At 36.8% G+C, this 22,008-nt stretch overlaps 1 protein-coding gene across 1 annotated transcript; it reads left to right on the top strand.

The window, feature by feature from the left end:
- Positions 1–1,625: 1,625 nt before the first annotated feature.
- LOC149221753 (AUGMIN subunit 7-like) lies at positions 1,626–7,789 on the top strand. Its single transcript, XM_089387471.1, has 4 exons — positions 1,626–1,724; positions 2,261–2,368; positions 6,647–6,745; positions 7,110–7,789. The coding sequence occupies exons 1-4, from the start codon at positions 1,626–1,628 to the stop codon at positions 7,326–7,328; spliced, it is 525 nt and encodes a 174-aa protein (XP_089243597.1). The 3' UTR covers positions 7,329–7,789.
- The last annotated feature ends 14,219 nt before the right edge of the window (positions 7,790–22,008 follow it).

The raw sequence follows: 22,008 nt of genomic DNA, 5'->3' as shown, positions 1-22,008 counted from the left end.
TTGGCCCTCCTCCACAAGCAGAAGATGTAACCTGTAGCAAATGCTGGATTTGTTGCTATGCCAAAATGCTGGAAAAGCCTCCACAACAATTTTCTGGACTCCACCTCAAGTTTCAAATCCTAACTCCCTTCACTCCTCAACCTCCAAGCATGCCCCCTCCAAGAACTGTGCAATCCCTGTACTATTGCTGCCAATCCTCTCCTCAAATTCACACTCAATGCTGCTGTTATGAATGGTATAGGTAGGGCTCTATCCTTGGGCTGGCACTCGAAGTCCACTGAAGAAAGGGTTGAGATCTCCACTCAGAGACACTCGTGTGCTAAACAACACTGCAGACTTGGCTTCAGTTCAAGCGTGCTATGTCGAAGACACAATTTCTGAATAGATGAATGAATGACTAAAATGAGTGCCTTTTGCTTTATTTATCAAAGAGCCTCTAAGATATCTGTGTGGGCCCAACTTGACCTTCTCCACCAACTTCACTCCAATGAGAGTGTCTTCCACATGTGGGCCGTAATTCTCCATGGGGTGCCCCCCACACTTCACTTGAGCTGCAACATTTCCCTTCCTTCCTAATGTTTGGGCACCCACTTAATCCCAAAATTCATGTTGGACCTCTGAACCCACATCTCCTAAGTGCAAACATGAAATAAGACAAAATTGGGCAAGATTGATATTTCCCTTAGCAATATCACAGAAAACACTTCAAAGAATCCTTCAATTTGCTGTTTCTGAGTTTAAACCTTGCAGATTCGAAGTTTTAAGTGCATATCTGAAGTAATTTATTGTAGGTTTGCAAATTTATGTGAATTGGTACTGTTAAGTGCTGATCTGGATATTGGTTTGTTTTTCTGTCAATTGCTTAACAAAAATGAGCTCAGATAATTAAGTTACAGCAGACTAATTTGCAGATTTGAAGTGTATTTTTATGAATAAAAATATTTTTTTTAACACTGAGAACCATCTATGGATTTCTCCCTGAGGTTAGCATGCACTAGGCCAAAGTGCCAAGGGTTGTACAAGGTGGAAATATATGTTTGCTGGATGACATTTAAATCCTTCCATTTTTGAGCTTGAATGCTAATTAGACGGGAAAATTCTCAACCTTGCAATTAATCCAATAATTTTGGTGTAATATTATTTCTTTGAACTTAAAAGAGACCTCTAGACTTTTCTTATTGAACTATCACGTAAAACAGATAGTCATATACCCACAACGTGAAATTTGTTAATGTATCTACATTGTGCTTTGCAGAAACCTTGCATATAGCTATTATAATACCAGGGATGGTGAGAGTTTGGTTGTTATACAGGAAAGGATGATCCTTGTAGAAGATCTAAAGAGTCTAACTAGTACACTCAAAAGCTGTTTGTTTTCCCAGTTGTTTGTCAGCATTTTTCATCTATGATGAAACATAATGTGATTATTCTAAGTTACATGGGCTTAAACTCTTTTGTTATATTCATTTTGGAGATGCAGCTGTACTTAAGTTGTTTCTATTTATCCTTCCCGTTTTTCTTTGGCTTATGTGTTGCAATTATTATGATGATTGATTGTCATTTTTATGTGTCTTATTGTTTTATCATATAAGCAAGGGACTATTGTTATCTCTAATTTAATATTTATGTGCAGTCCAGATGTCTCAGAGCTGGAAGATAAGCTGTCTGAACAGACAAAGAAGTTGTCAAGCTTACAGCAAATTGTTAATGAGTTGGCTTCAAAGGTGGTTGTAACATGTTTTTTCCAATCCATCACTTCAGTTCTTAGATTACATGATCACTGCCCAAAAATGACTCTTAGACATGCTAGATTAGGAATCATTAACAAATTTATCTGTGTGCTTCATTTCAGACAATACTTTTTTTCTTGTTATTTAGAGGCATCATTTGACATGTGCCACCTTCCTCTACATACTCCTCATCATTTGAATCCAAATAAGGCTAAGATTTATGCTAGCTTCATATTATTGTAACCTCAATTTTCTGACAGACCTGTTGTCCAACCAATTTTCATGATATTAGAGGAAATTGGTTTGAGCATGCAGTGAAGTGAATAGTCTTGAGCCTAGCATGGGGTCATTGATGTCATTTACCATATCCACATTTTCTAATGCTTTCAGGAAATGGAATATATGTTTTACCTTGAGCATAAAGCTGTTGTGGTGGTTATGTTTTTCTATTGATATTGAAATCAGAAGTTGAAAGCATTTGGGCTTTTTATTGATATCAAGCCTTTGCAAATTTGACATTTGTTATACAGCAAAACTACAACCCTAATGAGGACCATACAGAGGCAGAAGGACAACTGCGCCTGCAATTAGAAGCCTTCCTTGAAACTGCAAGAGCCTTCAACATAATTTACACAAAGGTGATATGGTACCTATTTTCTATTTTCTATTTTGTTTTAAAATTTTTACATTTATTAGCTAACGCGGAAGTAGTTTTATTTTCATTTCTTGAGAGGATTTTAACATTTAAAAAGCCGGTGGTCTTGATTGAAACCCTTCAATTTACAGATGTTACAAGACAATGACATATAGAAAGGTTGAGAGGGTTATCAAACCTACATGCAAGGATGTCTTGAGGGAAAAGATGTAGTGTGCATGCTTTGTCAGAGAGAGGGATTGATTAATTGGACTTTTATGAATACCCACGAACTCAAATGGTTCATGAAATAAAAACTTGAAGTTCAAAGAACCTCCAACTTAAATGTATCCATTGATATGTTTTAGGGACAGTGTACAAAACCAGTACAAATCATGTTCTTTTACACCTCGGTGAGATAGACAATGAAAAAGGAACATAATCTATATGTCATAAGATGATTATAAGTTGAAACTTGATTGGAAAAAAAAATGGGTGATTATAGAGTGAGTATTGATATGGAGATCAATATTTTCAACAATTTTATGAAATAAGGCTAGGACTGTCTATGTTTATTCATACCTACACACATATATGTACATGCACACATAGAAAGTGACAAAAGATAAACTCAAATTAATTTTATAGGTAAGGCTCTAGGTCAAAACCACATGACTTGGACCAGGACTTGGCAAACCCATCCAAAAGAGTAAACTTTATAACTCAGTAAAACTTGACACAAAATTTGTCAATAACTCAGTGTTACAACCCAAAGTGATTCTTGAGAATTCTGCTCAAAGGGCCTCAAGTGGACAGCTATGGAATTCTGTAGCTGTCAATAATCAGCAAAACTCTCAATTTGAAACTAGTGCTTGCAGTTTCAGGGGGGTAGTCCTTACAAATCAGATCTAAAGACTAAAATCTTCACACCCAGCAACCAAAACTATGAAATTTGCTATCTATCTTCACTGTTCTGCAGTCGGAAACTTGAAATGTGCACATAAAATTCTCATGTCAGTCAACTAAGATGTCAAATCAGCAAGTAAAACTTGCGGATACACAATGATAAGCTCAGAAATAGCAGACTTGACATAAATACTAACAGGTAAGAAGTCTGATTTTAAGTCTAAACATTGATTACAATGGCTGGTGCCTTAATCCTTGGGCAATGGAGTCACCCACGACAAACACAAAGAATGATTGGGGAAGGGAAAAATTGTCGAAATTCTATAGCATGTGCAGTAGAATACAATTTTCTGATCTGATAATTACTTCCTAATGATTTTCAAACAGTATTTCTCATGCCACTGATATCATTGAATAATTACACACAGAAAATCTCAATTGTAAATGTAACGGAAACAATAAAGATCATAGAAAGACAGCCATGCACAATAGACACAATATTTTTACCCTGGGAAACCCAATCTTGGGAGAGAACCCAACAATCCTTTCTGGAGGAAAAATTGTCTTTTCAGTAAAGGTTTACAAATCAGAGATTTTGTGTAGAAATATGAGTGAATAATACAAGTCAAATATCAGTCAAACCTGGTTAAGCTGCTGTAAGTCAATGCTGGTCAAACCAGTCAAAATTCAATACTGGTCAAACTTCGACCTGCGGTCAAACTTGGCCCTGCAGTCAAAATGGTCTGCGGTCAATTGCCTCTGGTCAACTCGCATGTGTGGCTGTGGTCAAGTCAGCCTGTAGTCAACTTGCACATGTGGTCAAACTGTGCGGTCAAATCTCGGTCAAGCAGCTGCGGCTAACCTCAGTCAAACTCAGTCAGCCCTCACAAGTGTGGCTGTCAAAGCGGGTCAAAACTCGGCTGTACAGCTCACACGTGTGACCTCCAAGAGCAAGGTTGAAATGATGAAGAGAGATGAAAGATGAACCTTAGCAAACAGAGTTCTCCTTTAGCCGAATTTTTCCTCCACTAGAAAAGATTGAATGAGCTTGCTATGTTGATGATTTGTCTCCTCACATGGTTGTCTATTTATATAGTGCTCTAATGTGGAGTGGAGACCCATAAAGAGACACCTCATCACAAGAAACCCCTTCACTTATGGAGTCCACATTACAACTCAACACTGTTATGCACCATGTGTTGGATGAAATGATATTTGATCTCAATGTGCTTTGACCTGTCATGAAATACTGGATTCTCCGAAAGCTTGACACAACTTTGATTATCACAATATATCAAGGTTGTCTCTAGCACCTGATCAAATAGTCCTCCAAGTAGATTTCCAAGCCACACCGCTTCTTGACTTGCAACACTCGCTGTGATATACTCCCTTTTGCTGTACTTAGTGTGACATAAGTCTGCTTCCTGCTAAACCAGGATATCATCGCTGATCCCAAGTTGAAGCAACACCCCGAGGTGCTCTTTCTGTCCACTGCACTCTTGGTTCAATCAGAGCCAATGTATCCCTGCAGCCTCACTTCAGCAGCTGAGCCATATCTTAGGCCATATCCAACTATATCATGCAGGTTCCTCAACACATGTATATGCTCCAGCTCAACCATAAACTGGCTCAAGGTGGTCACTGCAAATCAAATATCTGGTGTTGTGTTAACCAGGTACAATAAGGATCCAATCAACTGCCCACCCATACATTAGTGGGATTCACCAAATCTGAATCTGAAGTGGGATCACTCAACTTCTTCAGATTTGTCACCATAGGTGTAGTCATGGATTTGCAGTCCATCATACAAATCTCCTCAAGATTTGAACTGTGTACTTACCTTGTCTAAGAAAAATCTCACCTGATCTCTTCCACATCTCCAATCCCAAGAAACAATGCATCAAGCCAAGATCCTTCATCTCGAATGTGGCTCTGATACCAATGTAATAGATAGAGTTTGTACTTGCAAGTTAAATACTCCAGAACACTTGGAATATGAAGATGTCCTTTGAGGATACAAGTATATACTATATATATAAAATGTATGAATGAGAATATGATTTGGTTACAACTGAGGGTCTCATATATATATATACCTAGGTGGGTACCCTTTCATGAACAATCATGTCTTTTGAGACATGCCTCCTCAGTATACTAATCATTATTAACTATTAACTGTTAATTATTAATATTCACAACATTATCTAATGTTGTTGTCAGTTTATAATAAAATTTAATTGAAATATTATATATTTTGAGATGTTGCTAATCTCATGTTTGTGGCATTGTGATTATCCGATGTTGTTAGTTTATATTTAAATGTAATTGAAATAATGAACTTTTTAAATTTAAATTTAATTGAAATAATTTTTTTTTTTTTTTTTAATGCTTGCCTCATTTTTTTTTCCAAATCATTCTGATTTTTTCTGTAAGTCTAATTATTTTGACCCCCACCGAGTTATTCCTTAGTCCAATATTTTTCAACATTGATAAATATCAAACCTTTTCTGCTATGTCCATGGGCTTCAGCAACATTCCTGGGTGTTTTACATTTTGCAGGTAACATGATATTCCCAGGACCCTATTCCTAATTCTTTGTTTTACTGTCTTGGTTTTTTTTACAAAGGCTCTGATGACCAAGCTACTTTGTCTAGTTTGCTCCTTTTCCTAGAGACAACAATGCTAAAGAAATTTCTGGGTGAGCATCAGTTTCCTTGCATTTTCCATCAAAATATCTCCTTTTAGGTGTTCTAAGAGAATAGCATTGTTTTTGTATCTGCTATAAAGCTGCTAACTATCATGGATGTTGGAATGCAACAACATCGGGCAGCTCTGTAGCTTGAGTTAGAACAAGGACAACATATTGTCATGATGCACACATGCAATATTCGTCTGATTGCATTTGGTGAAGGGCAAGATTGTGTTAGTTTTTTTTTCACCTGTTTATGTTAAAGTGATCGATTGCTTTCAAGTTTTAATCAATTTCCTACGCAATCTCTAGTTTATTGGAGTGTTTTTGATTGAGGGTACATGATATTTAGGTTCAATGTAAAATAAGACTTTTCAAATACTCTTTATTTTAAATCAAGTTTGTACATTGCTTATATTATAATGAGAATTGGTTTGAGGATAGGGACATTGCCAAGCCATTACGTTATAACATTTAATAAACAGTGCCTTGTTGTGTTTATCTCTTCATATCTGTTATTTTGTCGCTTTTTACAAAATTAAGGCATCATTTGATCTCGGAGTAAAAAATTGAAAATGAGCTGATAGTTTCCAGATTGTGAACCAAAAAAATTGCATGCTTAGCATGAAAGTCAAAACCTTTCTTGTTTTTTCTGCTTATTTTTTGAGGCTTTTCTTATGCGTGCAGGAAATTCGACCCTGGACTCATATGATGGAGCTTCCACAACTACATGGATTGGGTCCAGCAGCAAATAATCTATTGGAAACCTACAGAGTGCTTCTAAAGGTCCTATCTCTAACTTGTATTTCCTTTTCTTCTCTTAATGTGATAATATTGACAAGGAAAACCTTATTGGATGTTTGATTCGTGATCTTATGGGCTACCAGGTGCTTTTTGAATGATAAAATGTCTTATTCCTATATTTGTAACCTGGACATCCAAGAGTCACCAATATGGAAAATTGTATTATGGTTGCTCTGAACATTAGGTGACCAAATATAGATAATGTTTTCTTCACATGATTTAATGTGGACAGAGGCTATGAGTACTACTGCTGTTTACTGGGTGTATTAATGGTTTGCATAATATAACCTTGATTTTATAAATCATCTAACGAGGAGACTTGGTTCTCTTTTTAAAAAATTTACAGTTTCTGCGGAACCTTCGCAATTTGAGGGATTCATATGCTGCTGTTGCGATTGGGTCAGAGTCAACAATAGATGATGATTCAACTTCTCCAAAAGAGTCATCTTCTGTTACAAAGATCATCTCTGAGTGTGAAGAAGCTTTGACTACTTTAAATCGGGATCTTGGAATTCTTTCAGCCTCTTGTGCACGAGATCAAGGAGGAGAGCCTAATGAAGACTAATCCTATCTATTGAAGCCAAAGTTTATATGGCAAAGCAACATTCTTACGAGCTTCAATGAGATGCATGTCACTTTCTGTTTGTCAAATCAAATTATTTCGGCTTTGTCCCTCTGCAAAGAAAATTGAATTTGTATTATGCCCTGAATACTAATGATAGAATATTTCAAGAAGCTTAAATTTATCTAAAACTTCACTAGATGAACTTGTCTGTATGGTGATTCACATTATGGTAGGCGTGACATGGATTCTGGTAGGCGAGCCATGGATTCTTCACAAGGACATCTTAAAGGGCGTTTCTACCACAATCACAGTTTTACTATAACAGGGGCATTTATCAGGGTTGTATGAATAGGGAAAATGTACTATACCTTGTAATTTGTTCATATGTAATCAAAATATTCTTTATTTTATTGGACAATATCTGAAAAAGCAAAGAATTGGTTTCATGTTATGTTAGTTAATGGCTCTGCACTGTGCATGTTTGTTAAATAAGTATTACCATGTTTAACATATCAATAATAATTTCTGAAGAAGCAATGCATATGACTTAGTCTGTACACACTTAGCATATGTGTAATCTATTCATAATATTGGGAATAATACCTTATCTGTCCTTTATTTCACGTTTCGAAACATTTTGAGGGTTCAGACATGATCGCATTAAAAAAATGTAACTTGTTTTCAATAGCAGATGGTACAAATGACCGACTTGAATATTAACGATCGTATTTTTCAACTCTAGCAAAGCAAAGAAGACTTGTCATCTAGTTGTATAGTGATTATTCGAAGGTTCCTCGTCAATCTAGTTATTGTAATGGTTATTAGCCAAAATTCACCATGTATTCTTTCACTACACATGGTTTCAATTTCATTGGCCGATTAATCCCTCGTTGAGTAATAGATAATGTTAATTGTTCTAATGCATTGCCGTTGGTTGGTGCAATTGACTTTAATATTGTAGCTTGGTCAATTTCAGGAAGCTCATTTTCTCTCCAGTGAATGAAACCAAACACGCTACAGTTAGTTCTACCTTGCCAACTCTATTTGCGCTAAACTATGTCACAAATCCATTTTTGAACAAATGGTTGTTTAATAGGCTCAGTCTAACTAATTCATGTTTTTGCTTTTTGGTTGGAATCCAGCAATACAAATTTTGGTGAGATTGTTATCTATTGTTGTTTAAAGTGCATTTTTGAATATGTATATGGATTCAACTTCTTAGAAGCCCTTGGGGGCACTCATATTCTGCAAATTACACAACTCAACTTATGCTCTAAGAAATCCATGATAGATTTTTGGGCAAATTGCTGAAAACTATTTTCGGACGAGGGAAAAAACATAAAATAGTCAAGACTTTTTTTTTTTAAAATCATATATCAATTATCATGTACTGTTAAGTTTAGGTAGATTCTATGCTAGTGCAATTTATTTAATATTTCACAGTTAGCAATCACATCAACATTAAAGTAAATTGCAGATAGAACATGAACATAAATCGCAGAAGACAAGACAAGACAAGAGGACACAAAATGTGGTGCTAGCTAGGGACAAACGCCAAGGTGGCGAAACCCTTGATCAATTCTTCTTTTATGTTCTTCAAAGTTCAACAGAGAAAGTGAGAGAGATAGTACATTCACAATAGAAGTCAACACTTGACTTTTGATATCTACAGAGATTAGTGGAAGACATTGCTTCAACTAATTCTCTAAGGTGACATCTTCATCTATCATAGTGCTGCATCTCATCCATTCGCTGCACTTTACTGTGTAGCACCATCACGTTGCATCATGCATCATCATGCTGCTCACGATCACTATGCTTCCCATACATCATGTTGTCCATGATCTCATACATCATGCTGCCCATGATCTCATACATCATGCTGCCTTCCTTCGGAGACAGATGCTCCGGCTGTTTCAACAGTTCCCGGTAGTTCTGGCTTTTCCGACAGTTCCGACGTTTCCGGCGTTTCCGACTTTTCCGGTATTTCTGGCTTTTCCGGCGTTTCCGGATTTTCCAGCAATTCCAGCTTTTTCCGGCAGTTCCAGCGTTTCCGACAGTTCCGGCTTTTCCGGTAGTTTCGACAGTTTCGGCTTTTCCGGCTTTTTCGATTTTTCTGGCTATTTCGGCTTTTCCGGCAGTTCCAACTTTTTTGGCTTTTCCGGCTTTTCCTTGGGATCTCTCCTCCTACTAAAACCCAAAGACAAGTAGAGAGAGGAAGAGATCCAATTGTGTGTAGAAATGACTTGAAGTCCTCTTCTATTTATACTAAAACGTAGAGATTGAATAGACATGACTGTTGGGTTTTTGAGCCTACATAAGTTGCTGGCCGACTTAACAATTGTCCATAACATAAATAAATTAATAACTTCATAAATACTTATCGGAATTGGATGATCTCTAGATCAATCCTACACCTCTCAATGAGAGGTATCCAATAAAAATATCAGCTGCCATAAATAATATGACCCACATGGAGTTTGGCCCTAGTTGCCAATTTTAACACTCCCTCTCAACTAGGGAGAACTCCATCCACTGATCCATATGTCCAACTGTACTATCTCTGCCATTAGTGCCCTGCACTGCTCTGCTTAGCTTTGCTCTGCTCAACTCAACTCTACTCTGCTCTTCTCAGCGCTACTGGCTCTGCTCTGGTTTGCTCAGCTCTGCTTTGCTGGCTCTGCTCTGCTCATCTCAGCTCTGCTGAACCATGAAGAAGAATTGATCGAGAATGTGTCATACCATTCTCCACTGACCCGAAGTCAGTCTCAGAGTGTGTACCACTGGTCTTAGACCAGTGCTCAACCGACTTGAAGTCAGTGTGATAGTAGGTACAATTCCTACCACTGGTCTCAGACTAGTACTCTACTGACTCGAAGTCAGTGTTAAAGTATGTACCATTGCTCCCAGACCAGTCCTCAACCGATCTGAAGTCAATGTCATAGTGGGTACAACTACTACCACTGGTCCCAGACCAGTACTCTACTGACTCGAAGTCAGTCTCAGAGTATGTACCACTGGTCCCAGACTAGTCCTCAACTGACCCGAAGTCAGTGCCATAGTAGGTACAACTCCTACCACTGATCCCAGACCAGTATCATTGATCTCAGATCAATGAAGGTCATCCTAACATAGGGAGTACGGTAGATAAAGCGATGCGTCCATCGGTACTACTATGGTCCCTATCCTCATTTCTTTGCTCATTGATCAGATGAGAGGTACTTCCCATGAGTCCCAGACTGCATGGGTAGGATGCCTCGATAAGAAAACTTAATCAATCCCGTCCTCATAGGAGAACTAATCATCCTGCTATATAATCGACATGGAGAACACATCATCCAGGCCTCACAGGAGAAATAATCATCCTGCTACACAATCATCATGGAGAGCACATCATCCAGACCTCATAGGAGAATTAATCATTCTACTACACAATCGTCATGGAGAACACACCATCCAGACCTCACAGGAGAATTAATCATCCTGCTACATAATCGTCATGGAGAACACATCATCCAGACCTCACAGGAGAATTAATCATCCTGCTACATAGGAGAGCGAATCATCTTGTCCCACAAGAGAGCGAATCATCTTGTTCACAGGAGAGCGAATCATCTCGTCCACAGGAGAGCGAATCATTCTGTCTCACAAGAGAGCGAATCATCTTATCCCACAAGAGAGCGAATCATCTTGTCCACACGAGAGCGAATCATCCTGTCCACAGGAGAGCAAATCATCTTGTCCCAGTGCGCACCACCAGGGGAGGGTGAGTCACTCTGTGGTCGTATGTTGTTCTAGTAAGAACTGTAAGCCCCCAGAGCTCCCAGAGCTCAATGTATGCAACATGCAGGACCCTTTTACAAGGGTCTCTCGACGATTCCAAGTCATTCGGGAAAATCACAAATTTGATCTTTCCCCGGGGCTCTGACAAAGTGTAGCGACCTGTACATCATCTGAGTGTGATGGAGCCTCCTTGCTCATCGACTTACCATATCCCAGATAAGGTAGTATCTGATGTCTATTTGCTGGAGCAATCATTGAATACGATATTCCTCAATAATCGAATCCCACCTTTGGTTGTCACAAAGGATCACAGTGGTATTCATCATGTGTACTCATTGAAGAGTTTCGACGATGAGGCAACTTCATATGAGGTCATACTCGTAGTTATGTATCCGGTCTCGGCAGTACTTATAACAACCGATTTCTGCTTCCTGCTCATCCATGATATCGAAGTAGAATCCAAAGAGAACCAGCACTGAGAAGTGCTCTAGTGATCCTCCACACTACCTGCCCAGTCAACATTCGAATAATCATGCAGTTTTCATATTTTCGGCAGTGTATCTCAATCCATGAGAGAGTGTGCCCCGAAAATATCTCAGAGGATTCTTGGCACCAATCCAATGAGGCTCAACCAAATATGAGCTCACCATGCTAACTGCAAAACATATGTCCGGACGAAAGTTCACCAAGAACATCAACGTGATTGAGTTTATGAAACTCAGAGGCATTTCCCAAATCTGGTCCGACATCACTACCATATAACTTCTAAAAGTTAAGATCCTCGAGGTAGTCACAGGCTTGCAGTTCACCATTCCACATCTGGAATCCAACTCCCTCTTACTTCTGCAAATGAGAGGGTCTGCACCTGTTAGAAGTAGGTTGTCCTCATAAGGCGTTGGTATGAGAGGTCTATCATCCACAACCTTCGGATGGTTTGGATCTGTTTTACTCCTAGTGAATCTCAGCATTATTAGACAGCGATTGATCCTCTCATACTATGCCCGGGGTGTTTTTCTTCAAGCCATAGAGGGCTTTCTTCCACCTGCATATGTGAGATCCCTGATTATCAATCTCAGACCCCTCGGGTTGTTCCAGACCTGTGGACCTGCTACACGAGGGGAATGGTCCCCTTGTAAGATTTTCCTTCTGTACATCTCAAACATGTATTTTCATGCTCCTTTTGAATTTAGGGATCCCTGTCACCATCTGACTCACAAGCCTTCGGTGCTATGTGACAATGGACATGGTCCCGAGTGGACTTCCTGCAATTTGATACAACCTTGAACTCAAAAACATCTTTGAAAATTCTATTTCCAAACACGTACCTTTCCATTGATGAGTGCCACCTTCCATTTCCGAGATGGACACCAGGTTCTTCTTGCAATCAGGTACATAAAAGTGATTCTTAAAGTGATTTTGGGGTTCCTTGCTTTCTTTGAAGAGTCAACCATTTCCTTGATGACCTGCATTACCATTGATTCTCTGGAATGATTATTATCTTCATCAAGAGATGTGTCTCTGCCATTCGGACACTCCTTCGCATAACGACCGAACTTATTGCAACCAAGGCATCCCGCCTTTCCTTCCACCCTTAGATCCGAACTTCCCAATGAAGTGATCTTTAGATGGGCCATCAGAAACTTCCGCTATGCCATTCTAATAATATGCTCTGCTTCAACTTCACCTTTTGTGAACTTAGAAGAGAGATGTGGAACCCATTGATCATTTTGTCTTGTCCCTATTGTCTTTGGTGATTGCTCTTTCACTCTTGCTTGGGCATTGTCTTCACCTCAGCTTTGATACCATGTTAAGTTTAGGTAGATTCTATGCTAGTGCAATTTATTTAATTTTTCACAGTTAGCAATCACATCAACATTAAAGTAAATTGCAGATAGAACATGAACATAAATTGCGGAAGACAAGCCAAGACAAGAGGACACAAGATGTGGTGCTAGCCAGGGACAAACTCCAATGTGGGGAAACCCTTGATCAATTCTTCTTTTATGTTCTTCAAAGTTTAGCAGAGAAAGTGAGAGAGATAGTACATTTACAATAGAAGTCAACACTTTGACTTTTGATATCTATGGAGATCAGTTGAAGACATATTGCTTCAACTGATTCTCTAAGGTGACTTCTTCACCTATCATAGTGCTGCTCATGATCACCTAAAACCCAAAGACAAGTAGAGAGAGAAAGAGATCCAAGTGTGTATAGGAATGACTTGGAGTCCTCTTCTATTTATACTAAAACATAGAGGTTGAATAGACATGACTGTTGGGCCTCTGAGCCTACATAAGTTGCTGGCGGACTTAACAATTTGTCCATAACATAAATAAATTCATAAATTCATAACTTCATAAATACTTATCGGAATTGGATGATCTTTAGATCAATCCTACACCTCTCAATGAGAGGGATCCAATAAAAATATCAGCTGCCATAAATAATATGATCCACATGGAGTTTGGCCCTAGTTGCCAATTTTAACATGTACTCATTAGAAAATATGGTTCTTCTGGGAGGTATTACAATAATAATTATATCATTTCACTTAGGTATATTTTTGAGTGTTATTTGTGATTAGTCTTAGGATTCACAAATAATTTTTGGAAACATAGATAGCTGCTAGAAGTGAAACATTTCCTTTTAGGATTGTGAGTTTGAGTTTCATTAATTGTTTTGTACTTCTCTGAACCATTTCTAAGTCATGAGTTCATGTAGTTCATATGTTAACTATGGATCAACATGGAACCAGAGGTAATTGGTACAAATGCACATGGGGGATTAAAAGCATGGAGATAATGTTAATTGTTCTAATGCATTGTCGTTGGTTGGTGCAATTGACTTTAATATTGTAGCTTGGTCAATTGTAGGAAGCTACATGCTATAGTTAGTTCTACCTTGTTAACTCCATTTGTGCCAAAGTATGTCACAAATCCATTTTTGAACAAATGGCTTTTTAATAGACATAGTCTAACTAACCGATGTTTTTGCTTCTTTTTTTTTGTTGGAATCCGGCGATGCAAATTTTGACGAGATTGTGATTTCTTTGTTTAAAGTGCATTTTTGAAAACATAAATAGATTCAATGCACTGAAGAGCCCTTGGGGCACTCATATTTTGCAGATTACACAACTCAAACTTATGATTTTAAGAAATCCTTGCTGGATTTTTGGGCAAATTGCCGAATTATTTTTTCGGAAGAGGGAAAAAGCATCAAATAGTTAAGACTTTTTTTTTAAAACCATATATCGATTATTATGTACTCATTAGGAAAAATGGTTCTTGGAGGTATTACAATAATAATATCATTTCACCTACGTATATTTTTGAGTGTTATTAGTGCTTAGCCTTAGGATTCACAAATAATTTTTGGAAACTTAGATAACTGTTAGAAGTGAAACATTACCTTTTTAAATTGTGAGTTTGGGTTTCATTAATTGTTTTGTACTTCTTGATCCATTCCTAAGTCCATTCTCCTAAGTCATGAGTTCATGTAGTTCATATGTCAACTATGGATCAACATGGGACTAGAGGTAATTGATGCATAGGCACATGGGGGATTAAAAGCAATGCATGGAGATATCAGAGTAGCATAGTCAAAACATGGATCCAAGAAGAAACCAAAATCAAGATCAAGGAAAGGCTATAGTTGGACATCATGTACACATTTCATTAGGATGGATGGATGCTCGTGCATAACACTAATTGACTATATTGCTTAATAGCTCATATTATATGGGTTCTTCCTATGTTTTGAGGATGAAGCATGCCAAGGTGGATGAAATGTAATGTACTTAGAGAGGTATGAACGAAGTAGAATGTATTGTGGCTATAATCATGGAATAGATGGAGATCCTCAAGGGGATAATGAATGTAATGTGGCCATAATAATGGAAGACTTATTATGTAATTAAAATGAAATAATAATAATAAGCATTTGACAAAAAACTTGTGAAATATTCATGAGAAAGTATAAATACACATGAGTATCATTGTATTATGTGTGTGTTAAATTGTATTATTTTATAGCAAACATGAGTTATAGAGTTCTTTCCATAATGAGTATTTGATAATGTTACCCTACCTCGAGGGTTATTTTTTCTATCTTAAGGGTTATTCTCTCTATATTCCTATGTTGTTTATGGTGAATGTCTTGGATATCTTTGGTGCTAAAGGTTTTACCTTAGAAGTGCTATAGTGGATTATCTCATATCTTTCATTCTCTCATTTGTAAGTGGTTCCCTCCACATACAAAAAATGTTTTGTTTCCTATCTTGCAAAGGTAATCTTAAAATTTCTTCTAAACAACTTTGGGTACAAAGTCGAATATCAATTCCATTTATCGCCAAAAGAGTGATAGACAACCAAGGAGGTGAATTGGGTGGGTGTTGGATGTTATGACATTTTTATTATGTTTAGACTATAGGGCAATTGGATGGAGTTTTAGCTTTGGTAGTGTTTGCGTATAATAATAAATATCCAAGTTTTATTAACACATTTACATACAAGTTATATGTAGTAGGTGATATAATCCATTGTTTAGTACATATTGAGTTTAGATTGGATTACTGTAGATCTTGAGATGAGTTAGGATGTGGTAGAACACATAGTCTAGGTTAAGGAATAATGCTTTAAATATGACATCAATAAGATAGTTAATATAATGAATCACATCCCTGTATGTTTGTAGCAATGCTTGTTGTTGTTGTTTTTGTTTCTATTTACAACCCTCTAGAGATGGCTTTTCATTCACCCACTCTTCTACATAACAGTTCTCTTAAAAATAATAAAACATACTTCTTGATAGCACTGATAAGCTTCTTGGCTTGGTTAGCACTTACGAGTGAAATTTTTGACTTGCCTTTGTGCACATTGACGGTGAATGATTTTCCATCCTTAACAAGATGGTATTGGTTGGCTCTTCGTATGAAGATTGCATCCCACATGTACATGTATGGAATTCCAAACACCACTTCACATACATCAAGGGAAACTACATATAGTTCTACTTCATCAATAAAATAAACAATGATAACACGCCTAATTTTTCACTATCTTGTTAGATTTATCTTTACATCCTTATCTACCCATCCCAATGGATGTGGGCTTAATTGATCATGGAATTCCATCTCTATTGCAATGATAATTTCCTACGATTTCGAGTCAAATAGTGCCTCAATCTTATCTCTTTAACGTGTATATTTATATGCAAGAGCTTGGTAGTTTCTTTCTCTTCCCGTTGTTGCAAGTTACTCAGATTCACCGCCTGCACTGATGTATAAATGATATTCTCATCCATGCTTGAGAAACTTTCAACTTGATTTCTGGAATCAATGTCCATGAGATTCTTCTTATATGCATCTTTCTTTCTGTTCTTTTGGTTAAGTTTTGGATGCAATTTCCAACACTTCTTCTTTGTATGATTGTTAATGTTCTAATGGTTTCCGTGGTTATTGGGATCTTTGCACTAGTGTGTTATGGCTATTTTATTTTTTTCTCCCCCCCATTCCACTTCTTTTCCCCCTCCTTAGAAGTTCCCTACTACTCCTTCTTCTTCAATCCACTTGATTTTGTTTCATCAGGCATCAGTTCTCTAGGTAATGTGCCTATACATAAGTACCATCCCCCAATCCGGGTTTGAAAAACATCACTTGCTTTTTTAGATGATTTTGTAGACCCCCAGATACTTGAGGAATACATCTAGGTTCTTTGGGGAGATACCCAACATTATGACAATAACTAAATTTTGTGGTTTACTCCTATACACTCTTCCCCTGCTTTTTCCTAAAGTAGCGTCACTGGATCCACTAGTCCTTAAATACCTAATAGGGTAAAATTGTTACTTTATGAGGGTTTTAAATTCCTCCCACTTGGTCACTAGAGGATCTCCCTCCAACCTCAAGGTATTTATGTGGCTTTCCCTCTAGGTCGAGGTATGACCCTTTGATTTTAGCCACAAAGATGAAGAAAACGAAATCTTTTGTTCTTCCTATCTATGATGAGCACTGAAATAAACTTCTAATTCATGCAACCAATGATTTATCTTCAAAGCATCAATATCACCTTGATACAATTTTATATCAACCTTTGCTTCCATTTTGAATAGGGATGGTGAATAACTCATGCCACTTGAATTGGGTTGATATTTTTTGGATTCTTTCTTCAACTCCTCTATTTCCTCTCAATCTCCCTATCTCCCCTCTGATCAGATCTCTATGTTAGAACCCCCATCATCTTCGAATAGCCCAAACTTATAGATCAAGGCTACCATGAGGAGGTTCATGTTATGGTTTATATTTGCAACTTGTGCCTCCAACCATGAAAATCTCTACTATGTAGAATCAAGAGGGTTATTCATAGATTTATTGGCCATGATTGGGGTTTTATGACTTTTGGCTTGGCCAATCTAGATCCCCTGCAAATATACACAATATTCCCAAAGAAACCTAACATGATACCAATATGATCAGTAAATTTCAGTGGATATTCCACTGTACAATTCATCACAATAGATTTAATAAAATTATACCTAAAAAACTGAAAGATACATCGTGAGGGTTTTTTTCTCTTTAGATTTCTGGATCTATAAACTATTGTTCATTGCATATGCATGCAAATTATAATTATGAAGATAATAAAGAACAATGAAATAAAAACTCACAATCCACAATTGACACAAGAAATAACATGGGAAACCCTTTTGTGAGAAAACCCAGCTGGAAGGTTAGGTCAATCTACTCTCTTTCTCTAAAATAGAAAATGATTGCGAGTATAAATAAGTAAGGCTTGTGACCCATGGGATACTACAGTAAAAAATACTCTCTAGTTCTCTCTCCATATCCCCCTTGGCTACTTTGCTTGTTTATGGAACAAGTTCATTGGAAAAGAATGGAACCCCTTTTCCTTCTGGTGGCTTGGTTATAACACAACTTGATAGCACACTAGTGGTTAGGTTCGAATCATTCAAATCTTAACTAGAGTTACAATATGGAATTTTCTAGAGCATTCTTCATCATGATCATGTGGCTAACCCCTTTTCCATGATTAATGGGGCCTAATGTGGCATCCTCTCGAATTATGGTGGTCAAAATAAGGTCAACTTCCAAGTGGCATAACTTTTGCATACATGCTTCGAATGAGGCAATTATTATGCCATTTGAAAAATATACATGTAAAGGATAGGTAATAAAGGTGTGGCACTAAAGAAGCAATTTTTTACCCCAAAAAAATGTCATTTAATTCCTCAAACTACTCCTGAAAGGTTTCAGACCCCAATTTGCCAAACTGGGTCTCGTTAGTAAAAATGGTCCCATGATATAATTTATCCACTATTTCTACTTTGAAAGCATCGAGATGGATGAAAGAGAATACAATGATCCAATATGGATCAAATATTCTCTTCAGAAAATCTCACAATATTCCTAAAGTTACAACATTAAAAAACCATACATTCATCTAAGTTTTAATATACTTGTAAAGAATTTGTCTTGCTCATTAATAATACATCATTTTGAATTATTCTAGCGTGAATGTATTTTAGACCAATTATAGTCATGCTTTTGAGAGGTTGTCTACTTATGATGCATTTTGTTCCTAGAATAGATTTTGAAATTTGACTACACTTTTGAGAGGCTATCTACTTATGCATTTTGTTCTTAAAATAGATTTTGAAAATTTGATTACACCCACCCACACACCCACCCACCCACCCACACACACATAATTATATATAATTTCTTTTGCATGATATTGAGTTACAATAATGTGCACATAAAATATGCGAGCAATGATATATCACGTCATTAGAAAATGACATGATTATCATTATTACATATTAATAATACATCTACTTGAAAGTATTATTACATAATTTTAAATTTTACTTTACTATAATATATACCTTTTAGGTATATTACATATTTTCCTTTGCCAAGTGCTTTACATGTGGTCCATTTTTGTATTTTATTTTCCTTGAATAGTTTTTCTTGTAAGGAATGCGTTGACGACGTTGGATACTACCAATATACAAGGGATATCCCCAGTATGAGGTCCCAATTAGACCTCACACAGTTTGGTGTAGAAGTCCGACCCAACTTCCGTTTACTTAAAAATGTTCCTTGGCTTAAGTAGTTAGCATGAGAGAGAAGTGCACATGTGCTTTTGAATGAGCAAGAGAGTGTGCCTTATGAATGTTCAATTACAGATGTACCAAGGTTATTCTACTGCATAGGGGAAGAAAGCGCGTCTCTAAAAGAGAAGTAATATTACTAATCCAATGGAGACACACACACATATTAGAAGGACTCATCTAACATCAAGCGAAATAGTTCACATAAATGTGATGATCGTTATAATCATTACAACACATTTCCAATAAGTTAAGCACAAAAGTCATCGAAATAGTTCAATTACTTCAGTACATATGAAAGCGAACATGAATCATAAATATTCAAATAGTAGTCTTAAAACATCCACAATCCATGTATGAAAATGTGTTGGCCAAAAGGCTTCAAGTATTAAGCAAAAGTTCCAAGATACATAAGTACAATGAACATCACTAGCTCCAATAGTGGAGCGTTAGAGCCACTACTTGCTCCCCAAAAGTACTAACTTTATCTCTCTATTCCTTGTGGGACAAGCACATGTTAAAAGTCCTTTGAATGAGTAATGAGGATCCTTTTATAACTTGAGGCATGACCTTTCACATCCTCATGACTCTTGAATTTCCAACTCCTGAAGACCTTTGGACTTCTACAACTTTTATACTTCCAAATGAATTTTGGAATTGCATATGACTCTTGATATTACATGTCTTTTGGACTTCCATGGATATTTTTTCCATACATGACTCTTAGACTTCCATTTATTCGTCTTTACAATGATTACATCATTGCATCATAATTCGACATCATCATGTGATGAGACATGAAAAGTCACTATCCTTGATGACTGGGATTTCCTCAGTGGGTGACATGGCTGCCACTCGTGTCTTTATTCTGAATGCGACTTTCGATCATTGATGTATTCACCATCCAAAGGGTTTTTGATATTATGAAGTCTTCAAGGTGCTTCGATTGTCAATAATTTAATGTGTTCTTTGTTGCTTCCTTTGTCTACCTTCTTTGCCCGATCTTCTTCATGCATGCTTGCCATGCTATTCCTGAAATTCCTATAACTGCAATCACTCATGATAAGAAACTATCAACCTGAAAATATCCTATTCTAACATGTTTCATTTGGATTTTGTGTTAATTCCTTGGTAGTATTCTCAAGAGAATAAGGAGAGCTTCTAGGCAGAAGGGAACACTTTAAAAGGCTAAAGGGTTGAAGGGTGTTAGCACTCCGTAAATCCCTTTAGGCTGAGGAAAGGGACACATAGGTAACCACAAGACCACTTTGGACTAGAAACTAGTCCTTTCTAGTCAGAGGGGGCTCCCTCACTTGAAAAACCTAAAGATTAGAGACTCTAAGCACATGATTTGACAGGGTCCAGATCTGAAGAAAATTCATGAATTTAATGGTGGTTTGGTGGAGGATATGGAACATAACAAAAGAGAATGTGACCACAAATACTTCTAACTTGATGTATCAGTGCATATAACGAACTATAAGTACAAGGGCTTGATTAATATATCCCTTAAATTCAAATCGATTGTTTGCGAAGGGGAAGAAAAATAAATAAATTCATACTCGTCTCAAACACAATAGAGAAGTCAAGAATTCTATCAATTGAATTTAAGACTGAGTATTCAGAAGAAAAAAACATATAGAGACATAACAATTTTCATTTGCATATGAATGAAAATATCACAGTCACTCGAGCGCATGCCAGATGAATTCAAGGAAAAGTGATCTATTACATCTTCAGAAACAAGATAACAGAAAGATGATTGGAACATGAAATTACATAAGGAAATCACTCATTTAAAGGATGATACCATAAGAATCCCTGCACAAATAGTGGTCAAATCTCACACTTGAATACTCTTTATTCATAAGATAAATCAAAATACACACTAAAATATCCTCGGATCAATTCACCATCCAACCTCTACTACACTACATCACGCTGTATTAAATAGGTCTAACTTTACAAAATATCCATAGACATGCTCAATGCATGAGCCATCCAATATGGATCGAAACATGAGCAAAAGTAGAAACTTAATGTTTTTTTTTTGTGTCGAAATAGATAAGAAATACTAAAACATATCTATGTTTTATTATGAAAAGCATTGGAAACAACTAACTTATCTTAATCCTTGTCTTATCTAGATAACATTCTGCTATGGAAAACACTGATCCATAAATCAATCCTCATCCAAGACACAAAACTAGGAAACAACTACTGAATAGACATATTTCACACATGCAAAGGTGACAACTGATTGATGACAAAGCGATGAGTGGACCACTGAATAAGAAATGAACCCTTCCACATGTTCCCTGACACTTGGAATCCTCAAAATATCCATGAATTTCCACAATCTCAAACCAAATTCCAATTTTTTTACAATTCTGCCAAAAAAAACTGCGAAAATATGCCTTGAAGAAACATCTATAGCTCCCAAATGGTAGAAAATATGTAAAAAAATGAAGGATTTTATGGTAGATTAACTTGTCCTAGAGATAAAATTCTCTCATTTTCTTCAAATTATTCCCCATATCCTCGAAACTCCTTTGCAAAACAGTGACTAAAACATGCAATTTGCACAGTCCGAAAAATATGCTTTGAAGATGCATTCAAATATGGGATCCATGACATCTGTGCAAAAAATGGAAGAGGTTATTTTTATTTAGCATGTCCTTGAGAAAATCTTCTTTGAGTTTCCCAAAATTCGCCTCCATTTGATCGGAAAGTGTTTTGAAAAAGGATGGCTAAAACAAAGTCTTTG

The sequence above is a fragment of the Pinus tabuliformis genome, chromosome Q (assembly GCF_031772625.1).
Source record: "Pinus tabuliformis cultivar Carrire ecotype Pingquan chromosome Q, CPIR1, whole genome shotgun sequence".
NCBI lineage: Eukaryota > Viridiplantae > Streptophyta > Pinopsida > Pinales > Pinaceae > Pinus > Pinus tabuliformis.
The sequence above is the reverse complement of the archived record's forward strand: the minus strand, read 5'-3'. Positions and strand labels throughout refer to the sequence as shown.